Genomic DNA, 21011 nt, shown 5'->3' on the forward strand with positions numbered 1-21011 from the left:
CCTAAGCGTAATGCACAGTAAGTCTTCAATAAAGGTTTGGTTAAATAATTGGTTGATAAATCCAGTGTAAATGTTAAAAACGGTATTAACAAAGCAAACAAATCTGAACATTAATAGATTTCATTCATTCTTAAATATTAATTGAGCACCTGTGGTATGTAGAACACTGCTAAGAACACCCCGGGAAGGGTGTCCAGTGCTGAACCCCACTAGCCTAGTGGAAGATTCTCACAGATGAGCAGACACTTATGACACAGGATAATTATGACGGAAGATGTGTGGTATGGGTATGCATTTCAGGAGCAAGTGAAGTTAGGAGAACCGACAGCATTGTGTTTGGGCTTGGGAGAGGCTGCAGAGATAAACAGGAGCCAGTCACATAGGCCTGCCAAGTCATATGTAAAGAGTTGGGAGCAGGGTGGGGTGGGGGACTCCATTTCAGCTACCTCTCAGAAAGATTACTTTGCCTCTAATAATTAGTGTGTTTTAAGAAATATGGCACTGAATGAATTGTTTGCAACTTGTATTTACATATACTGACGTGTACCTTAGAGTATATTTATATTTTTTCATTTCCGTTTTTAAGCAACGAAGTGGTGAATCTGTCAAAGTGCACCAACTTGATGTTGCTATTCCCTTGCATCTCAAAAGCCAGCTGAGGAAAGGGCCCCCACTTGGTGGTGGGGAGGGAGAAACAGAGTCTGCAGACACGATGCCGTTTGTCATGTTAACTAGAAAAGGCAATAAACAACAGGTAAGAGACTGTCCTCTCTACATTCACAATTGATTGTTCGCAAGTTTAAGTAGTAACTGTTTTGTAGGTTCTAAGTTTATCATTTGCCTATAAGAGGAAAGAGTTAGAAATATTTAAAGTATTCAGTGGTAGAAATAATTTTATTTATTATATGTATGGAAGACACATCTGACTTCTGTTGAATGGATACTTTTAAAGGAAAGGACATTTAAATTTTAAATTCTTATATATTAGAATATATAAATAATTTGACTTTCAGGAGGAAGGTTTCATAAGTAAGCTCAGGGTAGAAAAGGAAAGGAAGATGATGACAGATACAGCTCAAGAAAATCTTCATTTGTTAAGATTTCTCTTGAAAATCGTTTTTTGGGGGCACCGGGTGGCTCAGTTAAGTGTCTGCCTTTGGCTCAAGTTGTAATCCCAGGGTGCTGGGATTGAGCCCCATGTCAGGTTCCCTACTCAGCAGGGAGCCTGCTTCTTCCTCTCCCTCTGCCCTCCTGACCCTACTTGTGCTCGTTCTCTCTCTCTCAAATAAATACCATCTTAAAAAAAAAAAAAGAAAATCATTGTTTTTTTACCTTTGATCCTTTTCCATTCTCCTTATACTGCTTCCCCTATCTTTCCTTATCTTATAGACGCTCCTCAAAATCATTTCCCTGACTGCTAGTTGTTACTTTAGAGATTTATATACTCATTCCTCAAACACTTACTGATTATTGAGCATCTACTACTGCCAAAAATACCAGCTGCTGAGGCTATGGGGATAGATAAGATAAAGTCCTGTCCTTGTGAACTCACATCCTGCCAAGGGTGATAGACAAATGTATTTGCAGAATGCAACGTGCTATGAAGAAAAAAAAAAAAGCCCAATTCTCAGACACAGCTCTAGGATATATCCCCCATCACCAGTTCTATAAAAGTTTTCCCACATTAACATTATGCCTCCTAGCATTGATGGGATCTTGTGATAATCGGCAACATTTTTTTATTCAGCTTTTAGTGGTATGTAAAATAATGGAGCATCTTAAAATTAAGGGAATGTTAGATTCTATGAAATATGGTGGCTACCACAACTTAGAGACAAGCTGTATTCTTTCAGTTAGTCCTGTAACAGGTAATTTGATGTTCACTGTATGCACCAGGCACTGTCCCAGGTGCAGAATGTACAGCAGTTACCAGAGTCCCTCCTCTGGAGGTGGTGAGGGGAGACTTTTCATTCCAGTGCTGAGAGGCAGACAGTGAAGAAATATATAATGTTGGGCAGCCCAGGTGGCTCAGCAGTTTAGTGCCGCCTTCAGCCCAGGGTGTGATCCTAGAGACCCAGGATCGAGTCCCACGTCGGGCTCCCTGCATGGAGTGGAACCTGCTTCTCCCTCTGCCTGTGTCTCTGCCTCTCTCTCTCTCTCTCTCTGTCTCTCAGGAATAAATAAATAAAATCTTAAAAAAAAAAAAAAAAGAAATACATAATGTCAGGAGACATGGGGAAAATGCTATGAAGGAAAATAAAGTAAAATAGAGGCTAGAGAGAGACTGGGGTGTGGAGAGAGGGGTGCTGAAGGTGATGGTCTACAAGACCTCTAATGAGAGAACATCTGTGATGGAAAGGATAGTTGTTCCTCTCCACTAGTACAGCCACGAAGAGATGACGCCCAAATTAATTTTTATCTTTGCTTTTGTCAAGTAACCTCTCCTATACTCAGAGGTTCAGAGTTGTTCAGGATACCATTATTTTGCTATATTGCAAGTAAATCTTGAGGTGCAAAACTGTACACCACTTAGAATCCTGGCAAGGAGGGCCAGGGAAGGCTTCACATCACATTGTATGTCAGTAGTTCACTTTGGCTTAGTCTTGGTGCACTGCTGTGTCTTTCAGAAACTGCCTTCATAATTCTTTTCCCGTCATGGCCCCTCCATCCCTGTTGCTGGGGTTATTGCTTTTTTAGGAGAGCTCTGTCCTCATCCACCCTTAGGCCAAGTTTGAGCTCTGGCATTTCCCCCGTACCCCCATCCTCTACTCAGCCCCTAGGAAAATAAGGGGGTGTTTTGACCAAGATCCTACACTTGGTCTTGAACCAAGATCTTTGCAAAACTGCTCTCCTCAGAGCACCTGAAACTGCCAGTTCATCACGGTTCGCAGGATTCTCAAAGCCCAGAGTTTGTTTTCTTTTTTAGGGATTACTTCATTCTCTGAGCTTCACTTTTTTATTTCATCATTACATTTTAGGTCTGCTTCATTCTCTGTTTTCTTTAAAAGCTCTTAGCTCCTCCCCTGTGCCCCATACCAGATTTTTTTTTTAAAGATTTTATTTGTTTATTCATAAAAGACACAGAGAAGCAGAAACATAAGCTGAGGGAGAAGCAGGTTCCCTGTGAGGAGCCTGATGCGGGATTGTGACCTGAGTCAAAGGAGACTCTCAACCACTGAGCCACCCAGGTGTCCCCCCATACCAGATTTTCTGAGCACAAAAGAGTTTTTTTCCATTGTGAAGGGCAGTACATGGCAACTTCAGTTAGATACGTCTGGTTCCCATTTCAGTTCTGCTGAATGTTTGTATCACTGGCAAACATCTTGTGAACCACTTTTCTTTATTTTTATTTATTTGAGAGACAGTATGAGCACAAAAGTTAAATAATCTGTTTTCTTCATTTGTCCTTCCCTTTTGTGAGGCACATGTGAAAATTCATTTTAACTTTGTCAAGTCATAGCCAGTTTGACCTTTTTAGAACATGTAGGCATAAATTAAACCATAGCCTGTCCTGAGAAACTTCTGCGCTTTGAAAGGTAAGTTCATTTCAGCAGTCTTAAATTCTAAATTGCATTGATCAAAGTAAAAATATGTGTTCATTTTTTAGAAGGAATATTTTTGGCGTATATATTCTGTATAACCCATATAACTTTATACAAAACGAGGAATGGAAATTCATATTTCTTAAAATATGAAAGTTTAATTTTTAAGGAAACATTTTCATTGAACTTTATTAAAAATATTAAACATGAAATGAGAGCTCAGAGTACTTGGTTATTAAGTACATTTTCAACTCATAAAGTTTATTTGGAATTTTGGAAAGTGTTCAATTTTAGGAACATTATTTGAAGAAACATCACTGGTATTTTGTGGTCTGAAAAAGAAAGTTATTTTGTTCAGATTTTTATTTCTTTATTTAACTTTTGGGTGTTGGCCCTTCTGGTGCAACAGTTTTTCTAGAAATGTGAAATCTTTTGCCTTATAGGAATCTTTAGTTCTTAGGTGAATGATCTCTTTGTGCACCAGATTTGTGCTCAGAAAGAACTTTCTTCTGTAGTTATTAGGAAAATAAAAATTTGTACTAAGGAAATGAGTAGTTGAAAAGAGGATAATGCTATTTATATTTTATTTTTCTAGATTTAAATATTTATGAACTAGAATAATGAATTTAAAAAATATTTTGATCATTAAAACAAGTTTTAATGTAATAGAACTATTATATCATATTTTAATGAGCTTTTTTGATTGCTTTAAACAAATATATAGTATATTTATTATAGCTTAATACTCGTAAACAACTCAACTTTTTTGCAATAAATATTTATAAGGAATCATTTGTTTTATATATCTTTTGACTGGAGCAATTTATACTTGGGATTGTGAGTGTGCATGTGTGTGTATGTTTCAATTTCAGCTACAGTTATGAAGTAGCTTTAAAATACAACCTAGGGCAGCCCCGGTGGCTCAGCAGTTTAGCACCGCCCTCAGTCCAGGGTGTGATCCCGGAGACCTGGGACTGAGTCCCACGTCGGGCTCCCTGCAGGGAGCCCGCCTCTCCCTCTGCCTGTGTCTCTGCCTCTCTCTCTGTGTGTGTCTCTATGAATAAATAAATAAAATCTTAAAAAAAAAAATACAACATAAATCAGATCCTGGGTGGGCTCAGTGGTTTGGCGCCTGCCTTCGGCCCAGGGTGCTATCCTGGAGACCTGGGATTGAGTCCCACATCGGGCTCCTTGCATGGAGCCTGCTTCTCCCTCTGCCTGTGTCTCTACCTCTCTCTCTCTCTCTCTCTGTCTGTCTGTCTCTATCTCTCATGAATAAATAAAATAAAATCTTTAGAAAATAAAATAAAATATAAGCTAAATCACCTTCATTGGATGCCCTGATTTTTTTCCATTGTGAAGGGCAGTACATGGCAACTTCAGTTAGATACGTCTTGGTTTCCATTCCAATTTAGCTGCTGAATGTTTGTATCACTGGCAAACATCTTGTGAACCACTTTTCTTATCTTTATTTTTATTTATTTGAGAGACAGTATGAGCACATCTATGACTAGTTTTCCAAATTAGTAATTTCTATTTCTGTAACCTTTAAGCAATTCCACTTCTACGTATCTATACTATAGACTATACTTCCGCAAATATATAAAGATATTTATAGGAATGTTTACAGCAGCAGTTGGGGATGGCCAGGAATATGGGTAGGTGGGGTAGGGGAAAGATACCTTTGGACTTTAATGCATTTTGTATTACTTGAATAAATTATTAAAAAAAGAATCACTGCCAAATTCTAAGTCATTTTCTGTCCCTAGTACCAAATAGATGCTTTATTTGAGATGATAAGGGTAAAGAGAGGTGAAAATTTGAGTTCCTCAAGGTAAGTTAGACTCCAATATTAAAATGCTCTTACTTATTCAGCTAGCTGGTTTTCCTGAGAAGCTTTACAAACTGGTTTTAAATGTATATACAAACACAGAAAGAGTGACATATTACTGTTTCACAAAATACTCAAGGCAAAGCAGCCCAATAAGAAAGGCAGACATAATTTCTTGATCACCATGAAATCACAAGCTGCAATTCTAAGATGTTTCTATCTGTCACCACATTAACACAAAGAAAAGAGGGTGGGCCGTCACCCCCCCCCCCCTTACTGGGTTCCTGATAATATTTGAACTGTCCTTCATAATTCAGTACTGATGAGATTAATAATTATGGTACTTATCACACTAATGAAGTAGTATAAAACATTATAAAAGAAATTTCATAATGATTTGATCAAAAATGTGAAAAATATAGGTTTCTATTTATTTATAAGACTGATCTGATACAAGTTTTACAAAGGAAAATATTCTCGAGTACTTAAAAAGGATATAAAAGAGATAGTAATAGATACAGAGAGCACAGGACACAAATTTCCTGATGCCACCCTTACCAAGTGCCTTTACTGTAAAGCTGCCAAAACATTTTTTTAAAAAAGTTACAACTTTATAGCAAATTAGATGACAAAAAAATTGAAGCCACTCAAACTAGATTTTCTGGAGTAATAATTGTTATAAATGTGATTTATTTATATATTTTTAAATATTTTCTTTATTCATGAGAGACAGAAAAAGAGGCAGAGACACAAGCAGAGAAAGAAGCAGACTCCATGCAAGGAGCCCGATGTGGGACTTGATTCCGGGACTCCAGGATCATGCCTTGGGCCAAAGCCAGTGAGCTACCCGGGCTGCCCTCGGTTGATTTGTGTTTTTAATACTGAATATGAACTTAATGCAGTTTGACAGTGTTTTTAAGAGCCTTAAAGAGTTGATAAATGACTCTTGAAACCTAACAGGTATTTTGTATTTCACTGAGACAGTACTCCGCATTGCCAGATTTCTTACTTATAGTAAAAATAAAATAATTGTGATAATAGTAACAGCTAAAACATATTGAATTACTAGTGTAAAAAAAAATACTAGTGTATTTCAGACATTGTTCTTTTATGTGCAATTCTATATTTAAAACTAATGTGTATTAATTTATGTAGCTCTGTTTATTGATTTATACTGGTAGGTTAAATTTTATTTAGAATCTTTGTGTTAGATGTCTGGTAATCCGATTTCATAATTGTATTCTGTTACGGGAAGATTAGAAAATTGCTTCAAGTCATCATTCTAGAAATGATTCTTATAGTTGTGGTCTTTCTAGAATTTGACATCTCTGTCTCTGCTGTCAATAATCTGGCCCACCCTGTTTGCAGTGTCTAATTCAGATTTTATCTACCAATAGTTTATAGCACCTGGATTTGAAAAAGCAGGCGCAACAGAATGCTTTCCTCATGAATAGTGCTGAAAATTAAAAATTTCATTTTGAATTAATGTGACCAATCAGTAATTCTCCTTAAGAAGAGTAAATTTATTACTTTTTATTTCTTTTATTTTTCTTTCACATAATTAGGTAACATGTAAAGAGTGGCAGAAAATTCATTTTGACTGAACTTTTCCACTAACTTACTTTCTGTGTGTCTTCCTGATTGTGAAAAATAAAAGGTTTATTAGAATGATGGCCATTTTATTTGAACTTTGTTTCAGTAGTTTTTGTTAGTAAAAATAAGACACAGTTGGGGCAAGTGCCATCTGAGACAGACACATTCCTGATGCAGACTATATTACACAGGCCTCAAAACATATACAGAAGTAGTCAGCGTTTTAGTTTTTACTTGGTGATGTCAGTCATATTCTGCTAAGAAGATAATGTTTTTAGTTGACTGGTGATTTTTATTTTGCTGCAGTTTTAGTTTCAGCTGTATAGTTAACTACTGAGGGTAGCTATTATTCTGAACTTTGTTATTTTGAGGCATTATTAATAGGTAATATTTGTGGAGAACCTACTGTGTGCTAGTCACTGTACTGTACATATGTCTCAGTCTCACAGCAACCCTAAAAGGTAGTGTTCATATCCTCATTTTATAGCTGAGAGAAAGTACACTCTTAAGTGCTTTGCTAAATTGTAGTAATAAATAGTAGGGCTGAGCTGTGAACCCCATCTGTCTGACCACAAAAATCCATGGTCTTCTTTACAGCAGTGCCTGGCAAGTGTACATTTCATGAAAGCCCTGATTGTAATGTGGAACTGAAAGGAAGTTTGAGGGAGGGGCAGGAAAACACAGAATTCATAATTGTGGGTGAAGGAAAAATGGACCATCGTCAAACCATATACAGTAGAATTTAGAAATAACCCACAACTTGCAGTTTCTAAAGGAGATGTAGTTAAGAGGGTGTGGAGGATTTTTCTTTTCTTTAAAGATTTTTATTTACTTATTTTAGAGAGAGCACAGGGTGAGAGTAAGATGGAGAAGCAGACTCCTTACTGAGCAGGGATCCCCATGTGGGGCTTAATCCCAGGACCCCGGGATCATGACCTGAGTCAAAGGCAGATGCTTGACTGAGCCACCCAGGTGCCCCTAGGCGCTTTTTTAAAAAATTGGAATGTAGTTGACCTGCAGGAGTACTTTTTTTTTTTTTAAAGAAGATTTTATTTGTCTAATCATGTGAGACACAGAGGCAGAGACATAGGCAGAGGAAGATGCAGACCCCCTGCAGGGAGCCCGAGATCATGACCTGAGCCGAAGGTAGACACTCAATAGCTGAGCCATCCAGGCATCCTGAGGAAGTACTTTTTAAAAGGTTATGTTCAGGGTCGTAAGAACAAGGAAAGGTAATCCCACTGTTATAGAGAGATTTTTTGGGGGGGAGAACAACTTATTTTTGCTTTTTTCAATAAGGAAGATTTCAATCTGGAAAGGTAAGTTTAAGATTGGGTAAAATTAGTGCCAAAAGGGATAATTTATCTACTTTAAATGAGTCCCAGTCTTTAGGCAAAAACAAGTTATATCCTCAAAGACTGAAATAACTTCTATGTGTTATTGTAGAGCAGTTGTCGTTAAACTTCGAAAGTCTTTCAGAATGAGACAGTAGTCAAAAGATGCATAATGGGCAAATAATTTCCTTGTTCAAAGAGCAAGGGAAAAAAAGTACGTTCTGGAGACAATACAATCCAATAAACTTGATGTCAACTTTTAGCATAATTCTAGATTAAATTTTAAAAAATGATTTTAGTCATGAGGAAAATGAAGATTAAAACCAAAATGAAAATACCACTCTTTACTCACTAGAATGGCTAAAATTATAAAGACTGGCCATACCAAGTGTTGACAAGGGTGTAGAGGAACCGGGACTCTCATTCACTAGTGAGTGTAAAATGATGCAACTACTTTGGAAAACATTTTTGTAGTTTCTTAAAAAGTAAAATACACCACAGGGCGCTGGGCTGGCTCAGTAGAGCATGTGACTCTTGATTTCGGAGCCATGAGTTCAAGCCTCATTGTGAGTATAGAGTTTACTTTAAAAAAATAAAAAAAGTAAAATGCACCAGCCATTCCCAGCTTTTCATTATTAGCATTTTGCATTTAAGAGAATTGGAGACCTATGTCCACACAAACATAAGTTTAATAACCCAAAAGAGAAACCCCAAGTGAGTAAATAAGCAAATTGTAGTGCATTCATACAAGTATATTCTACAATAAAAACGAACAAACTGTTCATGCATACAGCAACATAGATGCATCTCAGAACCATTGTGGGAAGTAAAAGAAGCTGGACAAAATAATGTGTTGTATGATTGAATCTACATAAAATTTTAGGAAGTTCAAACTAATCAGTAGTGATAGAAATGAGGTCAGCAGTTGCTTGGGGGTAGGGCAGGGGAAGAGATGGGTTACAGAGGAACAGAGGAGCCTCTTGAAGCAATGGACATGCTCATTATCTTGATAGCAGTGAGGTTTTCTTGATTGTATGTGTATGTGTTTTTTTCTTTAAAAGATGGTTTTGAGCTCATAAATAGAAAGGGTAGTTGCAAGGAATCTGTACTTGACCAGTAAGAGCACATTAAGTCAGACTCATCTCATTGGGAAGAGTGAGTGAGGTCTGCTAGGCTGGTAGCCAAATTGACTACCTCAAATATATTTTTATTTTGATACAGGAAATAGTTATCTACTGTAATAAAAAATGAAATGCAGTTAGTTTGGTTTGTAGATGTTTCACACCCACACTTAAGATTTTTCACCTTAGTGTATCTGGCCTGGTGCATTTAATGTTCTGGGAATTACATTTTAAGAGGACTTAATAAAAAGTGCATCATATTAAAGAGACTACCAAAAGAGGACATTTGAGATAATGTGAAGAATCAGATTGTTCAATTAGATTCAGATGAATCAGAGACTTACATAGTATTAAGCTTTACTAATCATTTCAAGGATGCAAGCATTCAAAATGGCATAGATCAATCAGAGAGAGTTCTGGGATCTTGACCACAGGTCTCTGTGTCCTTATGTTCTTAGATGATACTGTCTTTATTGACTAACAGGAAAGATATTATTTTTCTAAACTTGTTTAATTCTACTTAGCATTTTATTTGAAATCTTTTTTTCTTCGATTTTCTCAAGCCATTTGTGATTTCCTTGTTATTTTTTCTCAGTTTAAGATCCTTAATGTACCCATGTCTTCCCAACTTGCTGCAAATCACTGGAACCAGCAACAGGCAGAACAAGAAGAGAGGATGAGAATGAAAAAACTCACACTAGATATCAATGAACGGCAAGAGCAAGAAGATTATCAAGGTATGCAATCATTTATAGGACAGAAGTGGAAAATTTGGATGTCTTTTGGGCTTTTTAAATATAGAATACCAGAGTTCTTACCCTCCCCCTCCTTTTCACAACATCTTTGTAAATATTGAGCCTAAGAAATTGTTTTTATATTCCATTCTGTTTTCATTTTTTCCCACTTACAAAATAACAGTAATATAATTTTCATCCTATTTTGCTAACTCCATAATTCAGTTAGATTCTGTGCTGTTATAGTTATGTTTGTAACTAAGATAATCATTTTTAATTGTCTCATGTTTCCAGTCATCTGTGAGCAAATTAATTCAACACATATTATTATCTCATTTTGTCTATTTGGGAATCTTGTCTCGAGGACTGCTTCTTCAAATTTGAGGGTGTACTCAGATTAAGATTCTAGTTTTGCGCAGATATACCCTACACTCTTCAATTAACTGTAACCTTATGTATAGAGTCCATGAACCTCATAAACCAGCCTCTTGACATTTCTGTGGCGCCCAGATTTTAGAGCCATTAACATGGTTGTTTATATAGCACTGTACTGACAAACTGCTTTTTGTGCAAGAGACATTGTTAAGTAAATAAACATTAGGTTTTCTTTCTTTGAATCTCTCTTGTAGAGTCTCTTCTGGTTGATATCAACATTTTTAACAATCAGTAATAGCCAATGGTGTAAGTGCTTACTATGGGCTGGACACTGTCTTACGTATTTTTTACAAAGCACTTAACCCTCACCACAATTCCAGGAGATAAGTGCTTATTATTACCCCCATTTGGCATTTAGGGAAATGAACCGGAAGTCCTGTAGCTAATAAGCTAATAAGTGGCAGATCTGGGATTTGAACCAATATTGTCTGGCTCCAGATGTGTTTGTAGCTATTGAACCAGACTGCTTCTCATGCTGTTTTACTGCCTCACAAGACACTTACATAGTGGCCAAATTGACATTGGATATTAAATGCTTCCAGAGCATGTCTCCTCCCTGATGTACTCTTTCAGAACTTCTTAATCATTGTAGTCTGTGTAATGGTGGTTTTTCTTTAATCACTTACCTGACAGAACTAAAAGACTTCATCTCCTTAGGGGTTTATTTGCTTCACAGAGGGGAATGCATTTATGAGAGTTAACCACCTTTTCTGTTTTGCTCTTGCTTACAGAAATGCTGCAGTCTCTTGCCCAGCGCCCAGCTCCAGCAAACACCAATCGGGAGCGGCGCCCTCGTTACCAACATCCAAAGGGAGCACCTAATGCGGATCTAATCTTTAAGACTGGTGGGAGGTAGGACCATCTCTCTCTCTCCTTTTTCTTCCTTTAGCTACTTATTTTTCACGAGGTATGAATAAATTGGATAGTTCTGGATTATACTTACTGATAAAGGCCTAATTAGCAAAATAGAAAAGTCTTTGAGTTGTAAGTATTTGAGAAAAAGAAAAAATTATAAAATAATTACAGTTGTTTTTTAATTTCAGCCCCATTGATTTTGGCTTTCACTCTCTGAGTGGACTTCTTTGGATTCTTTACTTTTCTCTTTTGCATTCACAGAGATGACTAGTTATAGATGACACTTTTGTGTTAGAATTTTTCAAGTCAGTGTTAATGTTTACCAAAACCCAAAACCTGTATTCTACACTTTTAAGCCTGGAGGTTGAATTTGTTTTGACATGTTTTGTTTGTTTGTTTTTAATTATAAAATATCCTGCTGAGATCCATGCCAGTTCTACTTAAACTTGAGTTGCTTAAAGTGAAACAGTTAAAATTCCATAAGGAATTTCACATAGAAGGTTTCCCTTTTTTGCAAAAAAAAAAATTTTTTTTTAATTTAATTATTCATGAGAGACACAGAGAGGCAGGCAGAGGCTTAGGCAGAGGGAGAAGCAGGCTGTCTGCGGGACTCAATCCCAGGACTCTGGGATCATACCCTGGGCCGAAAACAGACTCTCAACCACTGAGCCACCGGGGCGCCCCTAGAGGATGTTTTCTAATAAGACCTACTCATCATCTTTTAAGGGGGAATATTATTTAAAGTTTTTCTGGGGGATGCCTGGGTGGTTCAGTGGTTGAGTGTCTGCCTTTGGCTCAGGGAGTGATCCCAGGATCTGGAATTGAGTCCTGCATTGGGCTCCCTGCGAAGAGCCCCTCTCTCTCTCTCTCTCTCTCTCTCTCTCTCTCTCTCTCTCTCTCTCCCCTCTCTCTCATGAATAAATAAATAAATATTAAAAAAAAATAAAGTTCTTCTGGGATTTGATCTAAAGACCCATACCATCAACTCAATTTTCTGTCTTGTGGTCAGGTTATAATCAAAGGTGACATTGGCTTTGCTGCTTTACTGATTTTCAAGATATTAGTGTTTAGGCTAAGGACGTAAAAGAGTCCCAAGGATGTCACTTGCTCTTGGGGGTGAGCAAAGTAGATGTGGAAGGAGTATGCTAAGGGTTGGGAGCAGAATAGTTCATTATTTGTGGACAACAGTGCCGAGAAAGTACAGGAGTCTCTGTCTTGTCTTCACTCTCTTTGCATGTTCTTCTTTTTTTTTTTTTTTCTTTTAAGATTTTATTTATTTATTCATGAGAGACACACAGAGAGAGAGAGGCAGAGACACAGGCAGAGGGAGAAGCCGGCTCCATGCAGGGAGCCCAATGTGGGACTCAATCTGGGACTCCAGGATCACACCCTGGGCTGAAGGCAGGCGCTAAACCACTGAGCCATCCAGGGATCCCCTGTTTATGTGTTCTTGATAACTTTTTTCTTTGACCTATATGCTCAGACAACTAATCAAATTACAGGTTAGAACATTAATTTGTCATAGCAGTTAAGGGGTCTATTTTTTAACATCTAGTGAGTATAATGTTTTTAGAAATCCAAGTTAGAACTGAAGTACAAGTTCATCTAATTAGGCATAAGATATTAGGTCATTTTTAATTATTCACACTTCATTAAAGTCCTTTAATAAAACCTTTTATTGCTACTAAAACGTAGAAGCTAGGTAGTTTTAACAGGCCATGAAAATTTTATTTTTCTGCTTTTACATTTCTTTACAGAGCATTAAATATGTATCAGTATTCTTGATAATACCCATTTCTCTTCTCATGATAGGTGAACAGAACTATTAGAATGTTTTTATCTTGATATTTTCCATCAACTTTGCTTTTCCATGTTAGAGCTTCACATCTCTGAATGGGATTATTTCTATTAATACCTAGTCTGTCTTGAATCACAGTGCAAATATAGTACATTTTCCTAATTTTTAAATGTTTGGGTAGACTTAAGAATCAGTAACTATGACATTTGATGCCTAATTGATACTCGCAATATGATTTGCCCCCCTGAGCTTACCTCACTCCTACTGCACTTACCACGGGTTCAGTTCTGCACCATGCCAAATTAAAAAGTACAAAAAAGGACAAAGTCTTTATGCACAAGCTTCTGGTCCAGTAGGAAAACTAAGTATAAGTATTTGAAAGAGCTAATTCTTTCAAGTCCAAGTCATATATTTATTTGAAAAAGTCATTGAAAATTTATTAAGTACCAGGCATTTCTTAAGCAACAGGGAAAAAAAATATGGGAAAACAGATGTCTAAACTTATATGCTAATAGATGTGTGATAGATGAACACAAACGTATGGCTTTCTTAGTTTGCTACCAGTTACTCAGTTTTTCAAAATTCTCTTTGTTAACTTCTTGTTTCTTCCCCTCCCTCCAGCGCTATTTAACCAAACTTGGAAGGATTGGCCATATTTGCTCTTTACTCCTCACCTCTCACTGCTGTGGCTGACTGCAGTCTCCTGCCTGCCCCCAGCCGCCTCCCAGGGGTCCATTCTGTCTCTTTCAGGCTGCCTCACCAGCACTTAGCATGTGGACCCCTCCTTGACATACTCTCTTCTCTGGACTCATGTGGCTCTCCTGTCTTCTGGTCTTTCTCTTCCTCCTTGACTCCTCCTCCTGTCTCCTGACTCCTTTATGGACTAGCCTCTGCCTGGAGATGCTGGTGTCCCTCAGGGTCAGTCCTAGCCCCTTCACTCCTACCCCTGCATACTCTCCGTGGGAGGTGTCCTTCCCTCCTGTGACCCAGTTATCTTCCCTTGCTCCAGCTCAGGTCACACATTTTCGTTTCTGACTGTATATCCACCTGTCTTCTAAACAACCACCTAGAAGGTATGTCACCTGCTCCCAGCCTCTGTCCTCCTATCTTCTCTGGCTCAGCAAGTGGAGGCACTGCCGGGCCAGTTGTCCACACTAGAAAAGTTTGGACTGTTGTCTCCCTCGGTTCCCATATCTAGTTAATTAACAAATCTTGATTCTACTACTGAATGCTTCTCACACTTGCCTATTTATTCTACCTCCACTGCTGGAGGAGGTAGATCAAGCTAGATCAAGCTACCATCACCTCTTGTAGGATTGCTGCTAGCAGTCCCCTGATCTACTTCTCAGTCTCCAATATCAGCCCCTTCCAATTCCTTCTCATTGATGTACTCACATGTTCTTTCTAAAATGTACATCTGTTGTCTGGGTAAATGAACTTTTCTGCTTAAAACCAGTGGCTCCTCATGGCTTATAGGATAAAGTCCAAACTCCTAAACTCGGTTACCATGGCCCTACATGAACTGGGGGTGGTTGGTTGTATTTACCTTATTGGCCTTAACTCTTTCTCTTCCTCTATTCCAAACGAAGCTGGCCTTTTAATCCTTCTAGTTAATGTTCTCTGTTTGGAACTTTCTCATGCTTTCCTTTAGGGATATCTCCTGCTCTTCTTTCAGATCTTACCTTGATATTCTTCAAATCTGATGTAGGTTGGTGCGTATATGCTGCCCTCATTCACTGTATATTTCTACAGATCTTATCCCGTGTAATCCATCACTTGCTACCATGTCTTTATCTAAATCTCGTGAGACTGAAGATTGAGAGCAGAAATGAAGCCTTGTCTTGTTTTTTTATAATTCTGTAGCTCTTGTGCCTAGCACATAGTAAATGCGCAATTAATATTTGTGGAATGGACAAAGAAACTTTTAAAAATCTGTATTTAGGGCATCCCTGGGTGGCCCAGCAGTTTAGTGCCTGCCTTTGGCCCAGGACGTGATCCTGGAGTCCCGGGATCGAGTCCCACATCAGGCTGCCTGCATGGAGCCTGCTTCTACCTCTGCCTGTGTCTCTGCCTCTCTCTCTCTCTGTGTGTGTGTGTGTCTCTCATGAATAAATAAATAAATAAAAATCTTTTTAAAAATCTGTATTTAGTCATCTAATAAACTTTTTCCCTAAGCTTTGCTCCCTCTTTCCTCGTTTCCTGATTTTGTGAAAGTCCAATTCTTGAGCTATTATCTCTTCCTGTTTTAAATTATTTCTTGAAGCCATAACTTAATAAAAAATGCTAACTTGTCCATCATTCTTAAAAAATGGCTCTCTCTCTGAGGTATTATTATAATATTTTTAAAGCCAGTGCTCTTATAATACAGATGTGAGTGAACATGAATAAGCAATCACAGAAACCTAAGTTTTTGACCCATTCAAACACTAAATGTTCTTTGACTTTTTTTTTTTTTTTAAGATTTTATTTATTCATGAGACGCAGAGAGAGAGAGGCAGAGACACAGGCAGAGGGAGAAGCAGGCTCCCTGCAGGGAGCCCGATGTGGGACTAGATCCTGGGACCCCAGTATCACACCCTGGGCCTAAGGCAGGTGCCAAATCGCTGAGCCACCCAGGGATCCCCAACCATTTTTTTAAACATAAGTTTTAAGTGAAGAAATGTCATTTGAAGGAACATAACTGGTGGGGTGAAGTCTCCTGGTGGTTTGGCACCTCTTTTTTATTCTATTTTTAACACTGGGCCAGACCATAGAAAGATGTGTATCTGGAGCAGTGGTTCATCAGATCCCTTAGGGACAACGTGCTGTGAGGTGAATCCCTAAACAGGAGGAAGGAGAAAACTCGAATCAGGTCTGAGAAACTGTTTTCAACTTGACTCTTAACATGACTACTGTTTATTTTTTAAAATTAGTTATTAATATTGTCAATGTTATATGGCAGATAAGGTGAAAATTCATTTGGACATTGTTATTAAAGCAGATTTTGATAGGTTCCTAGACATTAGTTATAATGATGTAAAATTTTTCTAATCACAAGGAATTCTTAAAATAAGCTGTAAATTAAAGTTGCAGCCATTCTCACTGGGCAGTGATGCCCTAACAGCATAAGCATTTGCTTATAATGAGTTAAAATGGCAATAGTGTTCTAGTAAAATAGTTAACCAATGCAGAAAAGGTAGTTTTCTACTCTGCCAGTGTTGAAAATACTGTGAAACTTCACAACTTTGGCAAGTGTTAGTGCTGATACGGTTTCTGTGCTAAAATTCATATGAATTAGACCAGTGCTCCTTAAACTTTAAAATTACATTATATGTATATATATATATTTTTTAGACAGAGTACATGCCTGAGCTGAGGACGGTGGGAGGGCAGAGGGAGAATGAGTCCTAAGTGGTTCCACATCCAGCATGGAGCCCGATGTGAGGCTCAGTCTCACGGCCCTGAGATCCTGACCTGAGCCTTAATCAAGAGTTGGCCTCTCAATCAACTGAGCCACCCAGGTGCCCCTAAAATACTATATTTTAACCATAGTGACTCATACTAAACTGCTTCTTCTCACTCGTTTCTAACATCTCCCAGGTGATGTCAAAACTGCTGGAACAAAGATCACACTCTGACTATGGAGTTACACTATCAGAATTTTTTTGATCCATCTTGAAAAGATGTGCATTTTTTTATTAGGTATTTTCTTTATGTCCCTGTGTAAACCTAAATAAATGATATTTATGTTGTAAATAGTGTCCCTTGTAGAATAATGCTTAATCCAAAGTGTACATTTAAATTACTTTTTGAGCTCTTAAATTTTTAAATCTCTCAAAATGACTGTTTGCCTATAAAGCAGTCAAATGACATTCTAGCCTATATTAAGGGATATATTTATCTTATGAAAGACTGGACATTTCTTTTCCTGTCATTTATTGTACTTATTTAAAATACTCTATCTTAGACCATTGGTCTTGACTTCAGGAAAAAGACTTTCTTTCTCTCAGGGGATACTTGTGTTATTGAACTTGTTCCGTTCAGTTCCAGTCCTGTTATAGATCTATCCAGCCAAAGATACTTTTCCATATTCGCATCTCATTCTTCGAAATCAGTTTCTCGCTCACGTAAGCTGCTTTTGTGAGTAGTGAACTGTTAGCTAGCACCGCCGGAAGGAAGTAGCACACATTGACTGACAGGCCATGGTGGACAGGCATCCACAGGTTTGCCTCCTCCTGAGCACTGTGAAGGAGGGTCTGTTCAGGGTCCCTCCCTTAGCTTCTGCTGCTTGGCCTGTCTTTGCATCTCTTGGCTCTGAAGTACTGTTGATCCCTGCAGCTCCATCATCACCTGGCATTCTCCCTATAAGTGTGTCTCTGTCCACATTTCCCCTCCTTAGGAGGACACAGGCTGGACCAGGGGCCTGGCCTACCTCAGTGTGGCCTTTTCTTAACAAATTGCATCTGCACTGACTCTTCCCAAGTTTGGTCGCATCCTGAGGTGCTGGCATTAGACTTCAGCCTGGGGACTTGGGGACACCAACCCTATACTCAGCTTTTTAGAAAGTAATTATAGCAGAGACTCCAGGGACCACCCACCTGCCGGCCATCAGAATTGCTCTTTCTGATGGCCCTCTGCTCCTGTTGTTTCTTAGTCCAGTAGGAGTGTATGTGCTCATTAAGAAACACCGATTTACCTGGGAGGCATTCATAAAACAGTGGTTGGTGGTGTTGAGGGGGCCTTTTCTTACCACAAGCTTGCCCTCAGTACTAGTTCTTTTTAACATTGCCCTGTTTGTGCCTCCAGGAGACGTTGATCCAGCAGCACGTGTCATTTCATTAGGTCCTGTATCTGATGTTGTGGATAGTGGAGTCCTCCAGCAATTGAATGAGAGCAGTGGACACATCTCAGCATGTCGGTCTAGAGAGTTGCGAATCTAAACCTGGGACAGGCTGGGGCCATGAGGCGGGAACAGCAGCCTCTGCCAACACCGGAACAAGCCGACGCTTCCAGATAAGGCGGAAAGGCCTTTTGTAATGGAAATCACGTGAGGGTTAATCTTCTCTTGAGAATGGCAGTCAAGAAATGAGACGGTTAACTTGACTCCTGAGCAGTTACACCCAGAAGAGCGTCAGTGAGATGACTGAGCCAGAGAAGAGACGGTTGTGATGGTAATGGTATGGGGGAAATGAACTTGAGGTTTAAATTTGATTTGAGTTACAGTGTCTCTGAATTGAACATCCCATGTTGGAAGAAGATACATTTGGGGGCTCCAGGACTACAGTAGAAAAGTATAGAGCAAGCAGTAAAATCTTCTAGTAAAAACTTACATGCAGGACAACAAAATGATGAAAGATAACCAAATACCAGATAATCCACCAGGAAGGCTTTTGTTTAGGAATTTGTTTCAAGAGGAACAAGGGATGAGGGAGAAAATCAGTTTTATCCATCAGAGTCAGTAATACGAAGTTGCCTATTAGGGTAAAAGAAAAATGTGAAGACTTTTGCTATACCAAGAGCATGAGTTCAGATGGCTTAGGGGAGTCTGACACCAGCCCAAGAACAGGGAGATTTGAGCCCATTGTAAGTATCATTGAAAACAAACAGCGTGCGGTCAGCATGTCACAGGAAATGGACGAAGGACAACAAGAAGGGGATCAGAAGATTTTGTTGACCTTCATGGGTTTACAGCCTCTGTCTCTAAACAAAGTATGGAAACAGTAGAGCTTTTATTTTGCGTTTGTTTTTGTTTTTGTTTTGTTTTGTTTGTTTTGTTCCCCCACCCCCACCCCAGCCCCACTAAATAGAAATGAGGGTTCTTAGTCTGTTTCTGGCGATCTGTTAATTTATTAGGGTAGTTGTCTTCCGTTGGCTTTCCGGTAGGCATAGTAAATTAAGTTGAAGAGCACCTCCGTATGCTACAACTTGATTACATCTTTTTTTCTAGCTATTTTGCATTTTTTCTTTTACCATGTTTCAGTTTCTGCATGTAGAATTAAATAAGACACAAAACTTGTAAAGTTGTAACATTTCACATGGAAATGCTGCCCGATCTTCACCAGCTTCAGAAATCTGACCTTTGCCGATGCTGCAATAAAGTGTTGTAATTTAGATTTGGCATGGTTGCGTTTTTTATTTGGCTTGGGTTTTGGAAATTCATTAAATGTGTAGATCTGTGTCTTCCAGGGTCACCCCTGTCCTTTCCGACAGTCTCAGACCATTCCTGTGTTTGCATGGTTTTCCTGGGTGCCTGGTCAGCTCGCCCATGGGTTTGTGCAGAGGGAAGCCACGGAGTCGAGTAGAATAAGCATTTTCAGAACGGGCTTAAAGCTGGTTAGGATGGGACAGGTTGACACAGCCTGGCCCAGCGTGAGGCAGTGTTCACAGTCTTACCATGTGTGTGCAGCACGGTTGACAAAAGCTTCTGTGCGACTCAGAAGGGAATCACAAGAACCATTGTTTTCAGTTTCTTTCCAGGTGTTCCATTTCAAGGCAGCCTTACACAATCCAAAAAAAATGATTGTAATCACTATTGCTAAAATTTCTAAAAATTCATCTGAGAGTCATCAGATTTGAAAAGAAATAAACTTTGAATTAGAAAAGGAAGTTTCAAAACTCCACTTAATTCCCTAACCCCATGTTCCCACCCTCATCTCCATCTTTATCATTGTTCGATATGCCATTACTTGTGATTCTGTGTTGGGGACAATGGTTTACTTTTTTTTTTTTTTTTGTATTCTAAGTTTTAAATTGTTAGAGGGAGCCAAGGTTAATTCTAATGTGTATCATGTACAAGGCAGAGAGTATCTGAAAATTAGCTGTGATAATTCACCTTCAGTCTTTCATTTAGAAAGAGTAAGGTCACTAGTGGGTGTCACATGTTGTGGGAACCATCAAGAAAGTGGACCAAACAAGATGGTGTGTAGCATGGGTACTTTATTCAGTTAGATTACTGGAACAAAGGTAGATTACTGGTGACAAAATAGCACCATGGAAGATAGTTTATGTGTTAACCACCAGCAAGCTTGCTTATGTTAAAAATAAATAAGGGAAGCCTCCTGACTTCTAGGAAACATTCTGATTCTCATAACTTTGTCACAGTGTTTTAGGCCTCTTTTTCCTCTTATGGCCCATCAAAGATGAGCAGGTGTTAACAGATCAGATACCAGACTTTGATCCTTTGATTCTGTTTGGGAACTAATGAGCCAAAAAGGCCTCTTGGCAGCCCAAAAGTCCCTCTTTAGGTGAGTGCCTGCACTCTGCTGTGGGAGTTGCCCATACCTTGCATTCTCTGACTCTGCATATAGTCACCACAAACATCCCCATGTGAACCTCCAGGCCAGACAGAAGGAAGGAAGGACAATGGTAGTATGCAGTAGCTGGAGGAGGTGAAGAGGAGCAGGACTAGAAACCTAACAATCACGTGAGCAAGACACACACAAAAGATAAGAGAGCATGGTGCAGAGCCAGGCTGGTGGTCCTGGAGCGTGTGGAATGTCAGTCCCGGAAGAAACAGTGAACAGATGGTGAATCATCTTGCAGGGTGCGGTGACTTCACACCACTTGATGTAGTGAAGTCAGTCATTGGTGGTAATCAGAATTTTGGTAATCCGCAGAAATAACATTCTTTTTTTTATAGGAAGGAAATAGGCCCAAAGTGGTGAGGCCAATGGCAAAGAGAGCCCTCAGATTTCCTAATAACTCCCACTGTAGTGTATAAAATCTTAATAGCACTTATAATGGAAAACCTAACGTTTAAAAAGCAGCAAAATCTCTTATAAAAGGCAGA

General features: G+C 38.8%; 1 protein-coding gene across 3 annotated transcripts in view; it reads left to right on the plus strand.

Annotated features, from left to right (window-relative positions):
• UPF2 (UPF2 regulator of nonsense mediated mRNA decay) overlaps nt 1-19335 on the plus strand; it is a 102836-nt gene extending 83501 nt beyond the window's left edge. For 2 of the 3 annotated variants that reach the window (XM_038530131.1, XM_038530130.1), the window contains 4 exons: nt 587-754; nt 10017-10158; nt 11322-11442; nt 18029-19335. In XM_038530131.1, the coding sequence (XP_038386059.1) occupies nt 587-754; nt 10017-10158; nt 11322-11442; nt 18029-18038 (441 nt within the window). In that variant the 3' untranslated portion in view covers nt 18039-19335. Of the gene's footprint in view, nt 1-586; nt 755-10016; nt 10159-11321; nt 11447-18028 lie in introns of those variants that run through there. The other variant, XM_038530132.1, reaches the window with a different exon arrangement.
• Nucleotides 19336-21011: the final 1676 nt, after the last annotated feature.

The sequence above is a fragment of the Canis lupus genome, chromosome 2 (genome assembly GCF_011100685.1).
Source record: "Canis lupus familiaris isolate Mischka breed German Shepherd chromosome 2, alternate assembly UU_Cfam_GSD_1.0, whole genome shotgun sequence".
Lineage (NCBI taxonomy): Eukaryota > Metazoa > Chordata > Mammalia > Carnivora > Canidae > Canis > Canis lupus.